The sequence below is a fragment of the Drosophila navojoa genome, chromosome X (genome assembly GCF_054131105.1).
Source record: "Drosophila navojoa isolate 15081-1374.11 chromosome X, UAZ_NAV_1.0, whole genome shotgun sequence".
Classification (NCBI taxonomy): domain Eukaryota; kingdom Metazoa; phylum Arthropoda; class Insecta; order Diptera; family Drosophilidae; genus Drosophila; species Drosophila navojoa.
The window spans coordinates 12,993,327-13,009,176 of record NC_142895.1 but is presented as its reverse complement, the minus strand read 5'-3'; the positions used below and the strand labels follow the sequence as shown (position 1 = coordinate 13,009,176).

The following is a 15,850-nucleotide window of genomic DNA, read 5'->3' as shown; positions in this document are numbered from 1 at the left end:
TGTGTCACGTGACACGCTGACAGATGCAGCTGCATCTATAACTGCATCCATATCTGTATCTGCATCTGTATCTGCATCTGTATCTGCATCTGTATCTATGGCTGCAATTGCATTGGTGCTCGTGGCTCTCGCTGCAGCTGCCTTTGTGGGTGTACTCATAGCCCATTCATGAGACACTCACACACACACAGAGTGCACTTTTATGTGTGTGTGTGTGTGTGTGTTTGTGTGTGCTTTATCTGGCAAAGCTGTAAATATTCGCGAGATTTACAACGCCAGCAACGACTCCGGACTCCGATTCGCACTCGGACTGGGTCTGGGACTGGGACTCGTACTCGTACTCGGCCGCGTATCTTTTCGCCTGAATCGGCATCGAGTGTTTTGTTAGCTGGCATCGCAGCAGCGCATCGAGCCCGTCGAGGCTGTGGCAGAGGCATTCGACAGACGCACGACAACTCGGCTCGGCCATAACGCATCCGCATTAACGCAATCGCCACAGCTAATCCAGCCCGGCTCGGTACACACACACACACACACACACAGACACACAGATATACACAGATCTATATTGAAGATACGCGACATTTAATATAAATACAAAAGCAAAGCCAAAGTCAAGAGTTCGCGCTGTGCTGCTACCCATTGTTGCCACTTCGCCTGTCAACGTAACTCACAATTGAATTGTTCCTTTGTCTACTCCAGCACCGCCCTTTCCTGCACCTCCGCCGTCTCCACCTTCAGCTCGGCTTCAGCAGCCGCTTCCGATTTCGTTTGCAGCTCGCATAATTGGCATACGCTCGAGGTCAGCTCCAATTCCAACTCCAACTCCAACTCCGACTCCAACTTCGACTTCAACATCAACGTCAACGCCGCCGTTTGTTGTTAGCCGCCAGCGCGGGCAGGCAACCTTCTGGGTACATCCCGTGCTTGGGCACCCGATTGCCCCATCTAACATAAATATCATCGCAGCTCGAGATGCTGGTGCCGCCGGATATGATGGCCGCCCAGACGCGCATGATTTACCAGCTGAATCGCTTCTGCGCCGAGCGCGTCCAAGCGCGCATCTTCAAGACGGCGACGGCCATCCGTGAGATCTGCAAGATTGTCCAGGACATACTCAAGGAGGTGGAGCTGCAGGAGCCCCGCTTCATATCCAGCCTGGTCGAGTGCAATGGCAGGTGAGTATCTGAGAGTGGAAAATCCCCACTCGAATTGCCTAAACAAACTGAGGGAAATTTTTATTGATTTTTATGAAGCCTTTGAGATTGACAAATGGAAAAGTTCTTCCAAAAATTGATGTTATTCAGGGCATATATTGAGGTGAAATGATATAGTCAAAAATATTTATAGAGGCAGTGGGAAACTGGAGAAGGCAATACCCATAGTTCCTCACAAAAAATTTTCTCTATAAACGTTCTAGAAGAATATGTCACATTTATTCGAATTGTGAAATTTTCTTATATTTATCTTTATTATCTAGAATTCAGATAAGACAGTCTCATACCTTAGCCTCAGGATTTTCTACCTGTTCTATCGATTTATCAATCGATGACGTGTTCTATGACTTTTTCACGTCCTCAGCAAGGATTCGATGGCCAGGACAGTGATAAATTACTTGGCATATTATACATTTCGATATTATATACTATGAAACATATATGATTATATGCCGTTTCAGCTTGAGGATATCAGACTAACTAGTATACTAATATAATCCATCACTTGTACACTCCATTCAAACACGAATGTAGGTAATACCATAGATCCAGACTCAAGCATATATCAAATTTATTAACTTTTGAATTTAACCCTATCGAAAAATGTAATCAGATTTTAGTTGAGTTAAGATACGATATATATTTTTATAAATTAATATTTGATCAGATGTTAGTTGAGATCTGATCTTAAGTATATATGATCCTAAGTGTATATGTATGTACATCTTTACATATATGTATACCCAAGTAGAGGTTGATTCAGAAAATATCGCCAAAGCTCTATATACACTATGCTCTATATACAGTATCAAAGCATTATTTAGAGCATAGTGTTTATAGAGTTTTGGCAATATTTTCAGAATCAACCTCTACTTGGGTATACATATATGTATAGATGTACATACATATACACTTAAGATCATATCTCGAAATTAAAATGATTAAAAAAGTATAATTTATAAACTTATAGCATATAGATACATATATCATTAATCCTTCACACTTACTGCGGCGCTCGTCGGGTAGATGCAATCGATATTGAGCAGTAGGAGAAGCCGAGGAGCATGACTTGACAGCAATGACATCGCATGTTTCATGCCATTCAAGAAGCAGCACAGTGTTGCCATTGTTGTTGTTGTTGTTGTTGTTGTTGTTGTTGTTGTTGTGCGATTATAGCCGGTGAGGCAGGAGAGCGCTGACAGGTATCAGGCGACCGAATTACGCAGCTCCAATTGGCAGCCATTGATTAGACGCAGTCGATACCGAAGCTGAGTCGAGGATTACAATACGTTTCTGACTTTATATATATGTGTGCGTGTGTGTGTGTGTGTTGCTTCCATTGCAGATTCGAGGGCGTCGAGGTGATCTCACCGAATGAGTTCGAGATCGTGCTCTACCTCAACCAGATGGGCGTCTTCAACTTTGTGGACGACGGCACTCTGCCCGGCTGTGCGGTGCTGAAGCTGAGCGACGGACGCAAACGCTCCATGTCACTGTGGGTGGAGTTCATCACAGCGTCCGGCTATCTGTCGTCGCGGAAGATACGCGCACGGTTCCAGACGCTGGTGGCGCAGGCGTGCGATAAGAGCATCTACCGGGACATGGTCAAGATGATGGGCGATACGACAGAGGTGAAGCTGCGCATCCGGGAACGTTTCGTGGTGCAAATAACGCCGGCTTTCAAGTGCTCCGGCATCTGGCCGAGATCGGCGGCCCATTGGCCCATGCCGCACATACCCTGGCCGCATCCCAACATCGTGGCCGAAGTGAAGACGGAGGGGTTCGATCTGCTCTCCAAGGAGAGCATCGTCATGCAGAACAAGAACAACAATGCGGCCAGCATGGAGGGCGATGCCTGGGTGCTCAGCTTTTTCGAGGCCGAGAATCGCCTGCTGCAAGGTGAGTGAGCGGGGAGAGAGATTTAACAATCTATTGGCAACTGAGATGATGATGATGATGATGATGGTGATGATGGTGATGATGATGTGAATCTTCAAAGGTGGCTGCCGTCGTCGCTGCTTGAGCATACTGAAGACGCTGCGTGACCGGCACTTGGAGCTGCCCGGCAATCCGATCAGCGCCTATCATCTGAAGAATCTGCTGCTCTACGAGTGCGAGAAGCATCCGCGTGACTTTGAGTGGGACGAGGGCTGCATTGCGGACCGTTTGAATGGGATATTCCTGCAGCTAATCTCCTGCCTGCAGTACCGTCGCTGTCCGCACTACTTTCTGCCCAGCCTCGATATGTTCAAGGGCAAATCCCCCAGCGCCCTGGAGCAGGCCGCCAAGCAGGTCTGGCGTTTGACTCGTGAGATGCTCACCAATGCGAATGCCTTTGAGAAGTTGTAAGCGCAAACGTGAGAAAGAGAGGAGAGAGAGAGAGAGAGAGAGAGAGAGAGCGTGCAATTGTATGTATGTGTGTGATCGTATGTGTGTGTATGATTCAAGGTGCTAAATTTTCATTGTCACAGCGCAGCGATTGCGCTGATCTGATAAGCGAAATGCCAACACTGGCAGCCATTTTGTGCCATGCGTGTGCCTCCTTGTATGTGTGTGAAAATGTGCGCATAGCTGCAAAAACAACAACAATAGCAGGCGGCGAAACCCGAAGTGTTAATGCAAAGATGCGAGATAAGCCGCACATTGCCCACTCCTCAATCCAAATTCGCTGCCTCTGCCGCTGCCGCTGCCGCTGCTGCTGCTGCTGCTGTCATTCCCGTTGCACGCCTGACTGCGCTTAGCCGGCGAATATTGTTTTTAATAACTCGCCGCTGTTCGCATGCTTCGCCCAATGGCCAAACACAATGGCAGCAACAACAACTGCAGCGAAACAACAAAGCAAGACAAAACGTAACACAAACAGTTACACCAACAACAACAACAACAGCAGCAGCAGCAGCAGCAAGAGTGAAAAGGAGATACAACAACGAAACATAAAAAAAAGAGCATTTGTCGGCTTCGCTTTGCAAGTGAGCTCAAGTGTGAGGCGAATCCGTTCTCATTATCGAAATTGAGTGCTCACTCTCTTAAGTACTCGAAATACCAATACATGCAAGACAGCTGTATGCGAACAAAAAGCAGAAACAACAACTACGACAAACGAATACTTCAATTACACGTATGTACATATACATATACAAAGTATTGCCATGTATTTACTCCGGATTTAGATGTCAAGATATTTGTTGGACTTAAAAAACAAACCAAAATTTTTTGGACAATACACATACTATATACATAGATATTTGTCTTCCTCCTTGAGTTATCTTAAACATATACATATGTATGTATGTACATGTACATGTATGTACAAAATGTAAGTGAACATTTTAATAAATTATATAAAATTCTTTTTTTTTAATATACATATTATATAAAGTTAATTATTATACTTAGATTGCTTAAGAAACAGTTGAATGAAATAAATTTTAAAATAGCCCAAGGCAAATTTTATATGTGTGTATGTATATATTTTATGGATGTATATTTGTATGTGTGCACACAAATATTATTTTAAAGCTACTATCAAGGCGAATTGGCTATGCAGAGCATAGTCGAAAATGCAATTCGCCGCAGAGCTCAAGCTTGAGACACACCAATACAGAGACACTAAAAGCTTTTCTGAGCTCAAGTTGAGTATGAAGACTAACGGATGAATTGGCTCTGCTTGCTGCTCAGGCAGGAACAAGAACAAATACCTTGAAAAAGCTGCGTCACAAAACTTTAAGCTGCATTTACATCCTGGTGAACTGTTCATGGACTGAGAGAGAGAGAGAGAGAGAGGGAGTGAGACTGGGAGTGAGGGAAAGACAGAAGAAGAGAGCTCATTAAAAGTTGGTAGCTGTTTGCCATGCTGACTGTGAGTTAGTGTTATGAGTATTGCTCGATCGCCAAAAACAAAAACAAAAGCAACAACAGCAACAATTTATTTGTTGCTCTTAGTGCAGGACAGCTGCAGCGACAACTGAGCATCAATTTTATTACCCTTATTTATGGTTATGTTATTCCTGGGGCCTCCAATGAGCGCTGTCCTTCTTCTCCTGCACCTCCACCGCCACCTCCTTCTGCTGCTTCGTCCTCAGCCTCTGCATACAGACAAAAACTTTTCAGCGAATGTAATCGATATTTTTCTTTCTTTTCTTTTTTTTTTTTTTTTTTGTTTTGTTTGTATTTTTGCTTTGGCTGACAAAAGATGTTCCGCTGCGAGAAATCCATTTACGTATAAGTATATATATGTGTATATATGTATGTCTGCATGCCTTACCCAAGTGCGTAGTTTAATCAAAGGTAGAAGGGGGGGGGGCTGGGGCGGCTGGTAGGCTGGGGTTGCTGCAGAGGTAGCATAATGCGATAGCTAAAATAACAAATTATGCTGAAGCACGCAGGATCATATTACAAACATATTGTATAGCTAACCAGCCAAGCCATTATGACAGAGAGACAAGGAGCGAGGGGGTGAGGGCGTGTAGGGGTGGACGCCCCTGTGCTTTTAAGCGGGGCGTGGCAGACGTTATTGTACGCAATGGGAAAAATAGCATCAGGTGATTTGCGGTCGAGAGCGTCACGACGGCTGCGCACTTGAGGGGCTGCGGGGCAGTGCGGAGGGGGAGGGAGGCTGGTTCTGGGGGGTGCCACGTGTCCGAAAGCCGGCGCATGGACCATGTGAACGGCCGCAGGCTGCAGATAAGGCACGTTTATAAACTAGAGAGTGGAAATTAGAAAAATGTTAGCACAGCCTTTTCCTTTCGACGGCAGGCGATGGGCGGGGGGTAGAGCGCCCGAGGAGAGCTAGCTCGGCGCTTTAGTCTCGAGTGTGTGTGTGTGTGTGTGTGTGTGTGTGTGTGTGTGTTTTGACAAATTGTTCATGAAATGCAATTAAGAGCTGGGGCCCAACAACAAAAGCAATCCTTTTCGTATTCCTTGACGGGCTTTTTGTTGTTGTTGCTGCTGTTGTTGTTGTTGCTGTTGTTCCATGTCCTTTATGTCGCGCAATCCTTTTCTCTGCGACCTGTCACAACTTTGCGTAAAGCCAAAACGACCCAAAACACTGAAATGTCGCCCTTTGATTTGTTTGCCTTTCATTAAGCTCGGCTCTCGCTCTGTGACATTTATGTAATCGCACCCCCCTCCCCCACTCCCAACCGCCCGTGGGCGTGTCGCGCGCTGACAGGCGAGCTGGTATTATACCAGCCCGCATTGTCAAGGGAGCTCCCTTTGTTTTAATTGTTTACTAATGATATTTAAATTAGTGCTCTATATGACCGCGAGCGATTTCTTTGTATTATTCATTCCAGCTCCTTTTGCTCCTTGTCGCTGTCCCTCCTTTACATTTGGCTTAGCATGGCGCGCTCTCTGCCCCTGACACGCCCCGTCGCTTTGTTCCTTGCAAATGTTAGCCTGCAGTTAAGAGCGGATGTTAAGTTAACAGTCATCTGAGTAGAGTTTCCATCTACTGAAAGGCTTAGGCACACTACTCCCGTTACTTTCCGTAGAACTTTTATAGCTCTAGCCGATAGCTGTTTCCCATTTACTGTCCCATCCACAATTCCCTACTATCTATCCTTCCCACACTGCGACTATCGCAGCTTCAGCGGGTCAATCAATCAAGATTGACCGAGTGCAAGGCATGGACTATCGCATACAGAGAGCACTTTGACTGAAGACATGCTCTTGCTGGAGTTTCGTTGGGTTTCTCTTTGGCTCTTCTGCCTCTGCTCTCTCTGCCAGCCTTTGGCTTTGTCTTCGAGTCTGTAGGGGCAGGAACTGGGATAATTATGTCGTCATTATCAAAAACACGTGGTGCAATTTAACAACATGCCACAAGGAGTACGCCGGAGCCACACGCCACAAATTATGAATATCAAAATGTGCCCAAGATAAACGACACAGGAAAAAGGCAAAAGATTTCTCAATAGAGAGAGAGAGAGAGAGTGGGGGAGAGAGGGGTAGACAGAGGTAGAGAGTGGAGTGAGTTTAGCACTGAGAGTGGGGATTGGAAAATTAGTTTTCCACGCATCGCCAGCAAACACAATGGAGCATAGAGGCTGGGGGCTGCCTAGGCCTAGGTGGCTGAGGGGGGCAGCTGTGGCACCTACACACGATAATTTATAGCAGATTGTCGCCTGCACGCTACAAGAGAGAGAAAGAGAGAGAGGGAGGGAGAGTGAGGGAGAGGCAGGCGAGGGAGTGGGCTGCATCGCTTCAATAGATGAGGCGTATTTTTGGATGGGCATTTGCATTCAATTACGGCAGCTGCAAGCCGGACAGATTTATTTTTATGCACGCGCCATAAACGAAGCCCCAAAATGCGCCACAGCTGGTCGAGCTAACGGTAGCTGGGGCAAGGGCTAGGCAACAGGGATAGGATTGAGGATGGGACTGGGATCGGGGATCTGGAATCTGGCGTTGGCTGCGCTCAATCATAATTATGTGATTTGTTTGCGACGCGCAGGCGAAAAAGAGTTGGGCGGGTGCCGTTAAGTAAAGTGGGGAAGGGGCGGGCAGCGACTAATTAAAGGCGAGAGCCCCACGCCAGTGGGCGGGAATAGGCGGCGGACTCTGTGTGGTTATGTGGCATGTTGACGTATTGTCGCTTGTGTCGGCGCTGTGGAAGTTATGACATTTTGATTTGAGTTGCATTTGATGTCGCTCAGCCGGCGCTTGGCAGCTGATTTATGCAGCCGGGGGTGGAAGACAGAGGGGGGGATTGCTGAAGAGGTGAACAACTAATTAAGATGGAAGCGAAGCTGAGGTCATGGCACAGCTGCAGGCAATTTACAGACGAGCAGTCAAAGGATTGAGAAGCACAGAGAGAGGTCGTCAAGCAAAGAAACAGAGAGTGAGAGGGAGAGGGGGAGGGAGAGAGAGGGGGGAGGAGAACAAGTGACATATATCTATATGTTTTTGTTTGATTTCAAATCGATTAACATTATTAATGAATATGCGCGCGTATTAGAGAAAACCACAGAAAAAAAACACCAAAACCTGCGACAGACCTGAAAAGGAGAGAGAGAAAAAAGGTTTCCCAACGAAAAAAAAAACATGTTGAAACAGTTGTGAAATTCCGAGAAATGCCCAGAGGAGCAGAAGAGGCAGCAGCAGCAGCAACAGATGAAGAAGAAGAAGAAGAGGAAGGGGCAGCAGCAAGAAAGATTGTCAACATGATCATCAGCGACGAGCATTGTATGGGGTGGGCGTGGCAGGCAAAGGGCGGCAGAGCCAAGGCAGAACTTTGGAGCAACCTGTGGAATGTGCCCAAGCCACAACAAAAGGTAAGCCAACCGAGGGAGGGAGCGGAGCGGGGCACAGTCAAGGCGAACGAGTCAAATCAAAATGCAGATAGTATCAATTATATGTAAAGAGATACAGATACGAACACGCACACACACACACACATATGAGATAGATGTTGATGACAAGATAAGCATTTAAATTATGAACAACAACAACAGCTGAAGGATATGTGTGTATGTGTATGGGTATGTCTGTGTGTGTGTGTGTGGGTATGTGTGTGTGTGTGTGTGTGTGGGTAATTCATTAGAAATGAGCTAAAGTTACTTTTTTAAGGAAAGATCTAACTGCAAAGAAGCTCAGCTCGAGTTGGAAATATACATATTTATATATACTATATACATATACATATATTAATCTATGTAATTGACTTGATTCACTAGAGATTCAGTAGAGAGAGAGGGAGAGAGAGAGAGCAGCGGCTCTAGGAGACAAACTATTGGAAAAAGCATAGGATCTTCGCCTAGTGCTGTGCTAGGAGCGTAAATGAACAGCAAGAGAGGAAAGAAGCGAAGGGCAAACAGCGCGAGAGAGAGAGAGAGAGAGAGAGAGAGAGAGAGAGAAGCTGTGCTCAAACATGATCAAAGAAACAGAGACTGAGACTAGCAAAGCAGAAGTTCGGCTGGCTGAGCTTCCACTTATGACAACGTTCTCAAGTATTTTTTTTCATTTCTATTTTTATTTCAAATAATTTTCTTAACATAAATACGCTAATTAAGTATATTTAAAAAAAAAATGAAAAAAAAAGTTAGATAAGCATAAATAACAATTAGACATGCATATGTATGTACAACTATACATATATAAAATATATACATATATATATATATACATATATATAGATAAATAACATTGTGCTCTTCCTCTTCCGCTGCAATTTGAATAAATTATGGGACAAGCGCGAATACTATAATAAAATACAAACAATGCTGCTCAGTGTGTGGGTGTGTGTCTCTGCTGAACACAAACAGCGGGAACAGTCAAGACTGTGCTCAATTCAGGCGCGTACAGCGTACACACATAATGAGCATAGTTTCAACTGTGCTCGGCCAAGACACAAACCAAGCGAATTGGTTGAGTGTCAATAGGTGGTGAGCTTCCTCTATCAGCCAAGACAGAAACCAAGCGAATTGGTTGAGTGGCCTCACTGAGTGAGAGTTGTTTGTGTTGCCCGCTTTTGGGGAGAGCAGCAGAGAAAAGCTATCGATGAATTGAACTAGAGGCTAATTGGATGGGCTGGCTAGTCCTTGCAGTAGTGCGCATGCAGAATATTCTCCGTGCCGGACAGTATGGCGCCCTCGTGCAGCGGACAGAGCTTCAGATAGAGATCGCTCGACTCCAGCGACTCGATCAGAATGTACTCGAGATAGATGCGCGGCGAGGAGAGGATGCGCCACGTGAGCGGATTGAGGAAGTTCGTCTGGTACTCCCAGTAGACGCTGGCGTGTCCCGGCTGCTGCAGGTCGCGGCCAGGCAGCAAGGCCGTATACTCGAAGCCCGGCTCGAAGTACATGGCCTTCTGTGAGAACTTCATGCGCTCCGTTGTCTTCTTCTTGTTGCGCTCCTCGTGCAGGCGAATGGACAGGGTGCCGATCTCGCCGCCGTGCAGTGTGCTCTCGTCGTGACTGGAGACACGCACCGTTATGCGATAGTGCGCCCGGCAGAAGGGCGGACGATCGCTGGTCATCATGTAGAAGACGGGCGGCGGATCCTTCGGCTTGATCAAGCCCCGCTTCTTCTGCTCCTCGTAGTCCTGCTGGCTGTGGAAGCCCATGCGCATGCACAGGTGGCCCGGCTCATCGCAGCTAATGCACTTGGCGTCCTTGAAGCTCTGCAGGATCAAAGGAAACGGATTAGGGCGTGCATGGCCAACCAGGAGGCGGCTCCCAGTCACTTACCTCGTACGAGTCGCACGTGATGCCCAGGAAGGGACACTTGCTCGTAATGCTCTCCATGAAGAACTGCTCGCTGCGCAGGTGATTGCAGCCAATGAACTCCTGCATGGTCATGAAGAAGGTGTTCTTCCGGTTGTTCTTCATCACCTCCTGCAGCTTCTTGTCGCAGCCGGGATTGTCGAAGCCGCCGTTCGGATAGAAGTCGACGTGCCCGATGCGCTGAATGATGCCCAGGCCGCCCTTCATCAGCGGATTGGCGTCCGTGTGCAGGATGTCCACGAACTTGGCATCGGACCGATCCAGGCGCACAATCCTATCGGTGTCCGTGAACAGCGGCGCAGCCGGATCCAGGCCCGTGATGCGGCCCAGCTTGAGCCCGAAATCGTGCTGCAGATGGTAGCCCGCATAGCCGGAGAGATGGGAGCCCAGCGAGTGGCCAATGATGTGCACATTGTCCAGATTGGGCATCCGCAGCTCCTCGTACAGCATGTGAATCACGTGGGCGGTGATGGAGCCGACGAGCCGTATATTGGCCACCGCCTGCACATACGGCGGACTCGAGCCGCCCCCCCAGTCGATGATGATGACAGCGCACTCGCCCTCCGCGCACTGGCTGAGCAGCGTCCGTCCCATCTCCAGCATCCAGGGTATGGCGCCCGACTCCAAATAGCCGTGCACCACCAAATAGAGCTTCCCCTTGGGATTTATGCCCATGGTCTGCACACTGTCCGGATCGTTGAGGTCAATGTACTTGGCGTGCTCCATGGAGCGGTCCGTGTAGAGCGTGTAGTGCGGCTCGATCTCCGACGGCTTCTGCGGATGCACGCTGATTGTGCGCGTCACCGTGTTCCATGGCCCGTTGATCGGGAAGCAGCCGTAGACGCCGAAGCACTTTACCTCGTTAATATCTGTGAATGGAGAAGATGGAGAAGATGGGAAAATTAGTGCAATGTTAGCAACAGTAGTGTGATATGCTATGGAACTGTTAAGAAAATCGACTGTTATCATTATGACGGGGCATTAACAGCTAGCAAATGTTATTAACATTTCTTTCTCGGCTCAACATTCTGCACACATTATTATCTAACAGAGCCTGTTAAGCGAAATGCTGCATCTGCTATGAAAAGCATGGAGTTGGCCCTAACAGTGACTTAACATAGCAATCACTGTATGCCTAATGCCATTCTAAGCTAAAGAGTCTATAAATTCATTAACTTGAAATGACATTTAAGGGTATGTTAAGTCACTGTTAGACCTTAGCCAGCTGCCAAACTGCACCTGTTCTTAGCCACTGTTAATTGACTGTTAGCCAATTAGCGATGTCATTGACTGTTCCATCAAGCGCAACATTTCCCATCGACTTCCTTTTCCAGCTGCTCAACGTTGCGTGGCACTTGGAATGCGCTCGACCGATCAGATGGCCAAACGATCGATCAAACTATCGAAAGATCTAGAGATCAACTGTTAAATTGCTGATTAATTCACTAAATGCCAAATTATGATTGTCATCTATGCCATTCATTCTCGATGATTGTCTGCCGACTTTTACTCGAAACACTTCAAGCTTCGCTATTTCAGATATTCGTTATTCCCGGTCTTGTATTTCTGTTGATCATTTTGAGTTCTGAGACTGGGAAAATCTAGCTGAGCCGCATGTAAAAGAAACTCATGGAAATGTAATAGAAATGTTTCTCAACAGCTTTTTGTAGTCGACCTGCGCATACCCTATACTTGCCCATATCACTATAACCAGTCTAAAGCAGCTTTAAGTACTTGACTCAAGTTGAGCTATAAAAAAAAAAAACACCTAAAGTTCTTAATTAAAGTTTTTAACTCATGTCGTTACTGTAAATGCCTTTTTTCGCTTAGTCATCAAACTTGTGGTATTAATGGAGCGTACACTCATTTTGAATATACATGTATAGGTTATATATAGTAAGCCTTTCCCTTGTTGAGCTTCCCATATTGGTATATATACATATATATGTATATAACTTGAGCACTTTTTATCTGTATACATATATGCACATTCCCTATCGCCTGACACTCAGCTCTATAGACACCAGATACTATTCATTTAAGCACTATTCATTTAAAATAAGCTGAGTACTAAAATATTGATCGATGTCTATGTCTCTATGTATAGATATACAAAGAATTGGCTAGGAGAGGCTTACAACAGTTAGGAGGATTTGAATTGGAATAAGTAGAAGCCAGATATTTGAGCTGGGAAAAGTATTTGGTTTACTAGAACTACAAAATTAAAGCTACAAAAGCTATCTAGCTTATATATTCAGTTTGGAACTATTAAATTTGAGCCATAAAAATGATATTTTAATAATGCACCGTGGTAACACGGAAAATTGTTTGGTTAAGAAAAGTATAAGGCTCATTGGAGCTATTAAAAGTGAACCAGAAAAAGTATCTTGTTTACAGTAAACTAGGAAAAGTATTTGATTCATAGATTTACATTGAAAACATAGAAATTAAAGTAGAATCCGCTTCAAGCTTCATATTGTAACTATTTAAAATTTCAGAATTTCTTATAGACTAAAACTAAGCAGCGCTTGAGTGCTAGAAACTGTTTAAGAAATTTGCATCTATTCATGCATGGGCTTCACTGTACCATAAACTTCACTGCGGTTTTTCTATTATCAATTGGGAACCGCAAAACTAAAAATAGAAAAAGCTCTGGCTAAAGGAATTTCAGCCGAGCGATTTGGTCGCCTAGATTGGGCAATCGTCGGTGTCTGCGGTGATAGATAGACCCGTTTTCAGTCGATCTGGTCGGAACACTTACCGCTTTTGGGTGCCGGTGGCATATCGATCAGCGTGTTGACGGCGGCACGGCTCGTGTGGTTGGCCAAGTAGAGCATCGTCTGCAGCATTAGGCCACCTGTTGTGTTGGCCACATACATTTCGATAGCCTCGATGGTTCTTCAGTTCTGCACGTTGTCAATTGTTCTCGTTCTCGTTGTTGTTGTTGTTGTTGTTAAGATAGTTGTTATTGGTCGTTTTTCACCTGTTGCTGCTGCTGCTGCTGTGGTGCAGTCTGTCTACATTTTAGGCACAAACTAAACTAAATCACATTTACACCGCACGTCAAAGTTTTGAATTTTATAAATTCTTTTAGTTTTTTAGCTTTTATAGATAGCTTAACTGGAGAAGCTAAGACAATAGCTAAAGTTATTGTCTTTGTTTGTTTAATTAAATTAATCTTATCGTAAATAAATCGCGTACTTCTCCCTCTCTATCTCTCTCTCTGTCTCACGCACACACTCTGTAACTGTCTATCTGTATTGGTGTCTCGCTCGCACAACACTCGACATTCACTTTGGGTCCCAAGTATAAAATTCTGCTCAAGTTTTTTGGCACGTTTCTTTCATTTGCACCAGCCGTAGGGATTAAGAAACAGAGACAGAAACTGAAACAGAAGTAGACGAAGCAGTTGAAGAAGAAGCTGATTTGATTCTCCCGTTAGTCCCGTTAATTGCACGCGTTGTCTGTTGCGTATGACGGCCGACAGAGCACTGAGCCGAACAGCTGGGCCGCACGCAATTTGTACGCGGCGACGGCGACTTGAGCTTCGGCCTCGCCGCTGCAGCTGAGCGGGGTATAACGGCACTGAGATAAGCTTTGCCCCGCTCCTCCCACTACACGAGCATGCAAAGCCCAGGCTGCAAAGTACAAAATGACGTCGACAGCGACAGCGATGCCGACGTCGCCGTCGCCGCCAACGTCTCTGTCAGATGCACTTTAAACACGATAAGCGCGACACAAGCGAAGATCAAAGTCGCAGCGCCGCCCAGCTGAAAGCTCGCGATGGCTTTGAACTGAAGCTTAAAGCTTTTGCCGCAAACTCACTGTAATAGAATAGCGGAAGAAGCACCGAAAAGTGATGAAGCAACAGAGCAAAGACACAACTTGGAATTTGCATATGTATGTACATACATATGTGCATATGTATGTATGTATTGTTGATAATGTCGCCTCCTACAGACTGATGACTGTACAGTGGAGCGCGCAGCGCGCTTATCGGCTGCCAATCGGCAAACATAAGAAAACAAAACTCAATAGAAATCTCAATTAGAAACTGTGTCAAGCTCTCACAGCTGGCACGCCTCCCACCAGATTCGGGGCGGGTTCAATGCAATCGGCGTCTGTGGAGCGGCGCGGCGTGGCGGGTGGCTCAGCTATTATCAGCGATCAGCGGTTCCGTTACGGATTCGGATTCGGCATTCAGGGCAGCGAAAACAGAGTCCAAAGTCCGTTGGCAAAGGTGTTTACCGGCCTGCCAGTCGCTTGACTTTTCCACCAGGATCTCAATGCGCCATTGACGTCAATGGGCGCTGCTGCTGGACCCGATCGCCCAGAATAAACCAGCTCAGTTATCGCCGCTATCAGCGATCGCTTCATACTACATACATACATTACTCTTCTTCTACTTCTTCTTGGCTTTTGCTTTTGTTTTTACTTAGCTTTGCTGTTTATACTCATCTCTCTCTGTCTCTCTCTGTCTGTCAACCTCTCAGACGAACGAGCGCAGCGAAAGGGGAATACCACACACATACACAGCTTGCTGAGGGGTCGTCGGGAAGAGACGAACGGAGAGAGGAGGAATGGGACGTACGGTTAACATTGGTTTATAAATAGAATCGAACGTCTAGGGAAACAAAAATTGGCTTAGTTTCCATTTTATTTACTTGGTGCAATCGAGCTGGCAATTCTATTGATTTACATTCTCGGATTACGGCAAATATACCACCTGGGATATACCCTGTAAGGCTGTTGGAGGAAATAGTGCTTGATAGATAAGGCGAGCCAAGCATATGGTTACTGACCAATATGATTATTTATTATCTGTTGCAGATAAAAGGAGCGAGCAGTCGCAAGAGCTCTACAAATTTTCAAATAGATAGACGTATAAATAAAAAAATCGAATAAAGCTTAGTCAAATCTATATCAATTGATAGCTGGTTATTGCTGCATTATAGAAGAGAGTAAACCTAAGTGGTTACCCTTATAACTGGAGGCCAGTTACGAAATTCATTTAGAAAGATATCTGCACTATTTGAATTTACGCAGATATAATACCCTATTGTATTCTAGATAGATGAAGGAGTCGCTTATGTAATACAAATTATATATATGTAGATACATTGAATATATAAAATTTGGCTATAGTAAGAGATACATAGGTGATAGATAGATTTAGGGATCATCATAGCCGAATTCTTCTCAACTCTATTACACCTCTATTGCATATTCCCTTTTCTTATAGATAAATAGAACATTCGACTTACCTCTGCAAATTCTGGATAGATATTAATTGAATTTGAATATATCTATTTATATATACATACCTACATATATTGCTGCTCATGCATTTGGCAAATAGAATGCAATACTGTAACACCCTTATAGAGAGTATTACATCTGCTTTTCGCT

At 45.4% G+C, this 15,850-nt stretch overlaps 2 protein-coding genes across 2 annotated transcripts; one reads left to right on the top strand and one right to left on the bottom strand.

Annotated features, from left to right (window-relative positions):
* The first annotated feature begins 240 nt into the window (after positions 1 to 240).
* LOC108657459 (protein mab-21-like) lies at positions 241 to 4,670 on the top strand. Its single transcript, XM_018110070.3, has 3 exons — positions 241 to 1,178; positions 2,563 to 3,116; positions 3,217 to 4,670. Exons 1-3 carry the CDS (start codon positions 976 to 978, stop codon positions 3,564 to 3,566), a joined length of 1,107 nt encoding a protein of 368 aa, XP_017965559.1. The 5' UTR covers positions 241 to 975; the 3' UTR covers positions 3,567 to 4,670.
* A 4,496-nt stretch (positions 4,671 to 9,166) lies between these two features.
* On the bottom strand, positions 9,167 to 13,643 carry LOC108657458 (pancreatic lipase-related protein 2). Its single transcript, XM_018110068.3, has 3 exons — positions 13,203 to 13,643; positions 10,406 to 11,310; positions 9,167 to 10,338 (listed from the first exon to the last, which is right to left on the bottom strand). Exons 1-3 carry the CDS (start codon positions 13,318 to 13,320, stop codon positions 9,748 to 9,750), a joined length of 1,614 nt encoding a protein of 537 aa, XP_017965557.1. The 5' UTR covers positions 13,321 to 13,643; the 3' UTR covers positions 9,167 to 9,747.
* Positions 13,644 to 15,850: the final 2,207 nt, after the last annotated feature.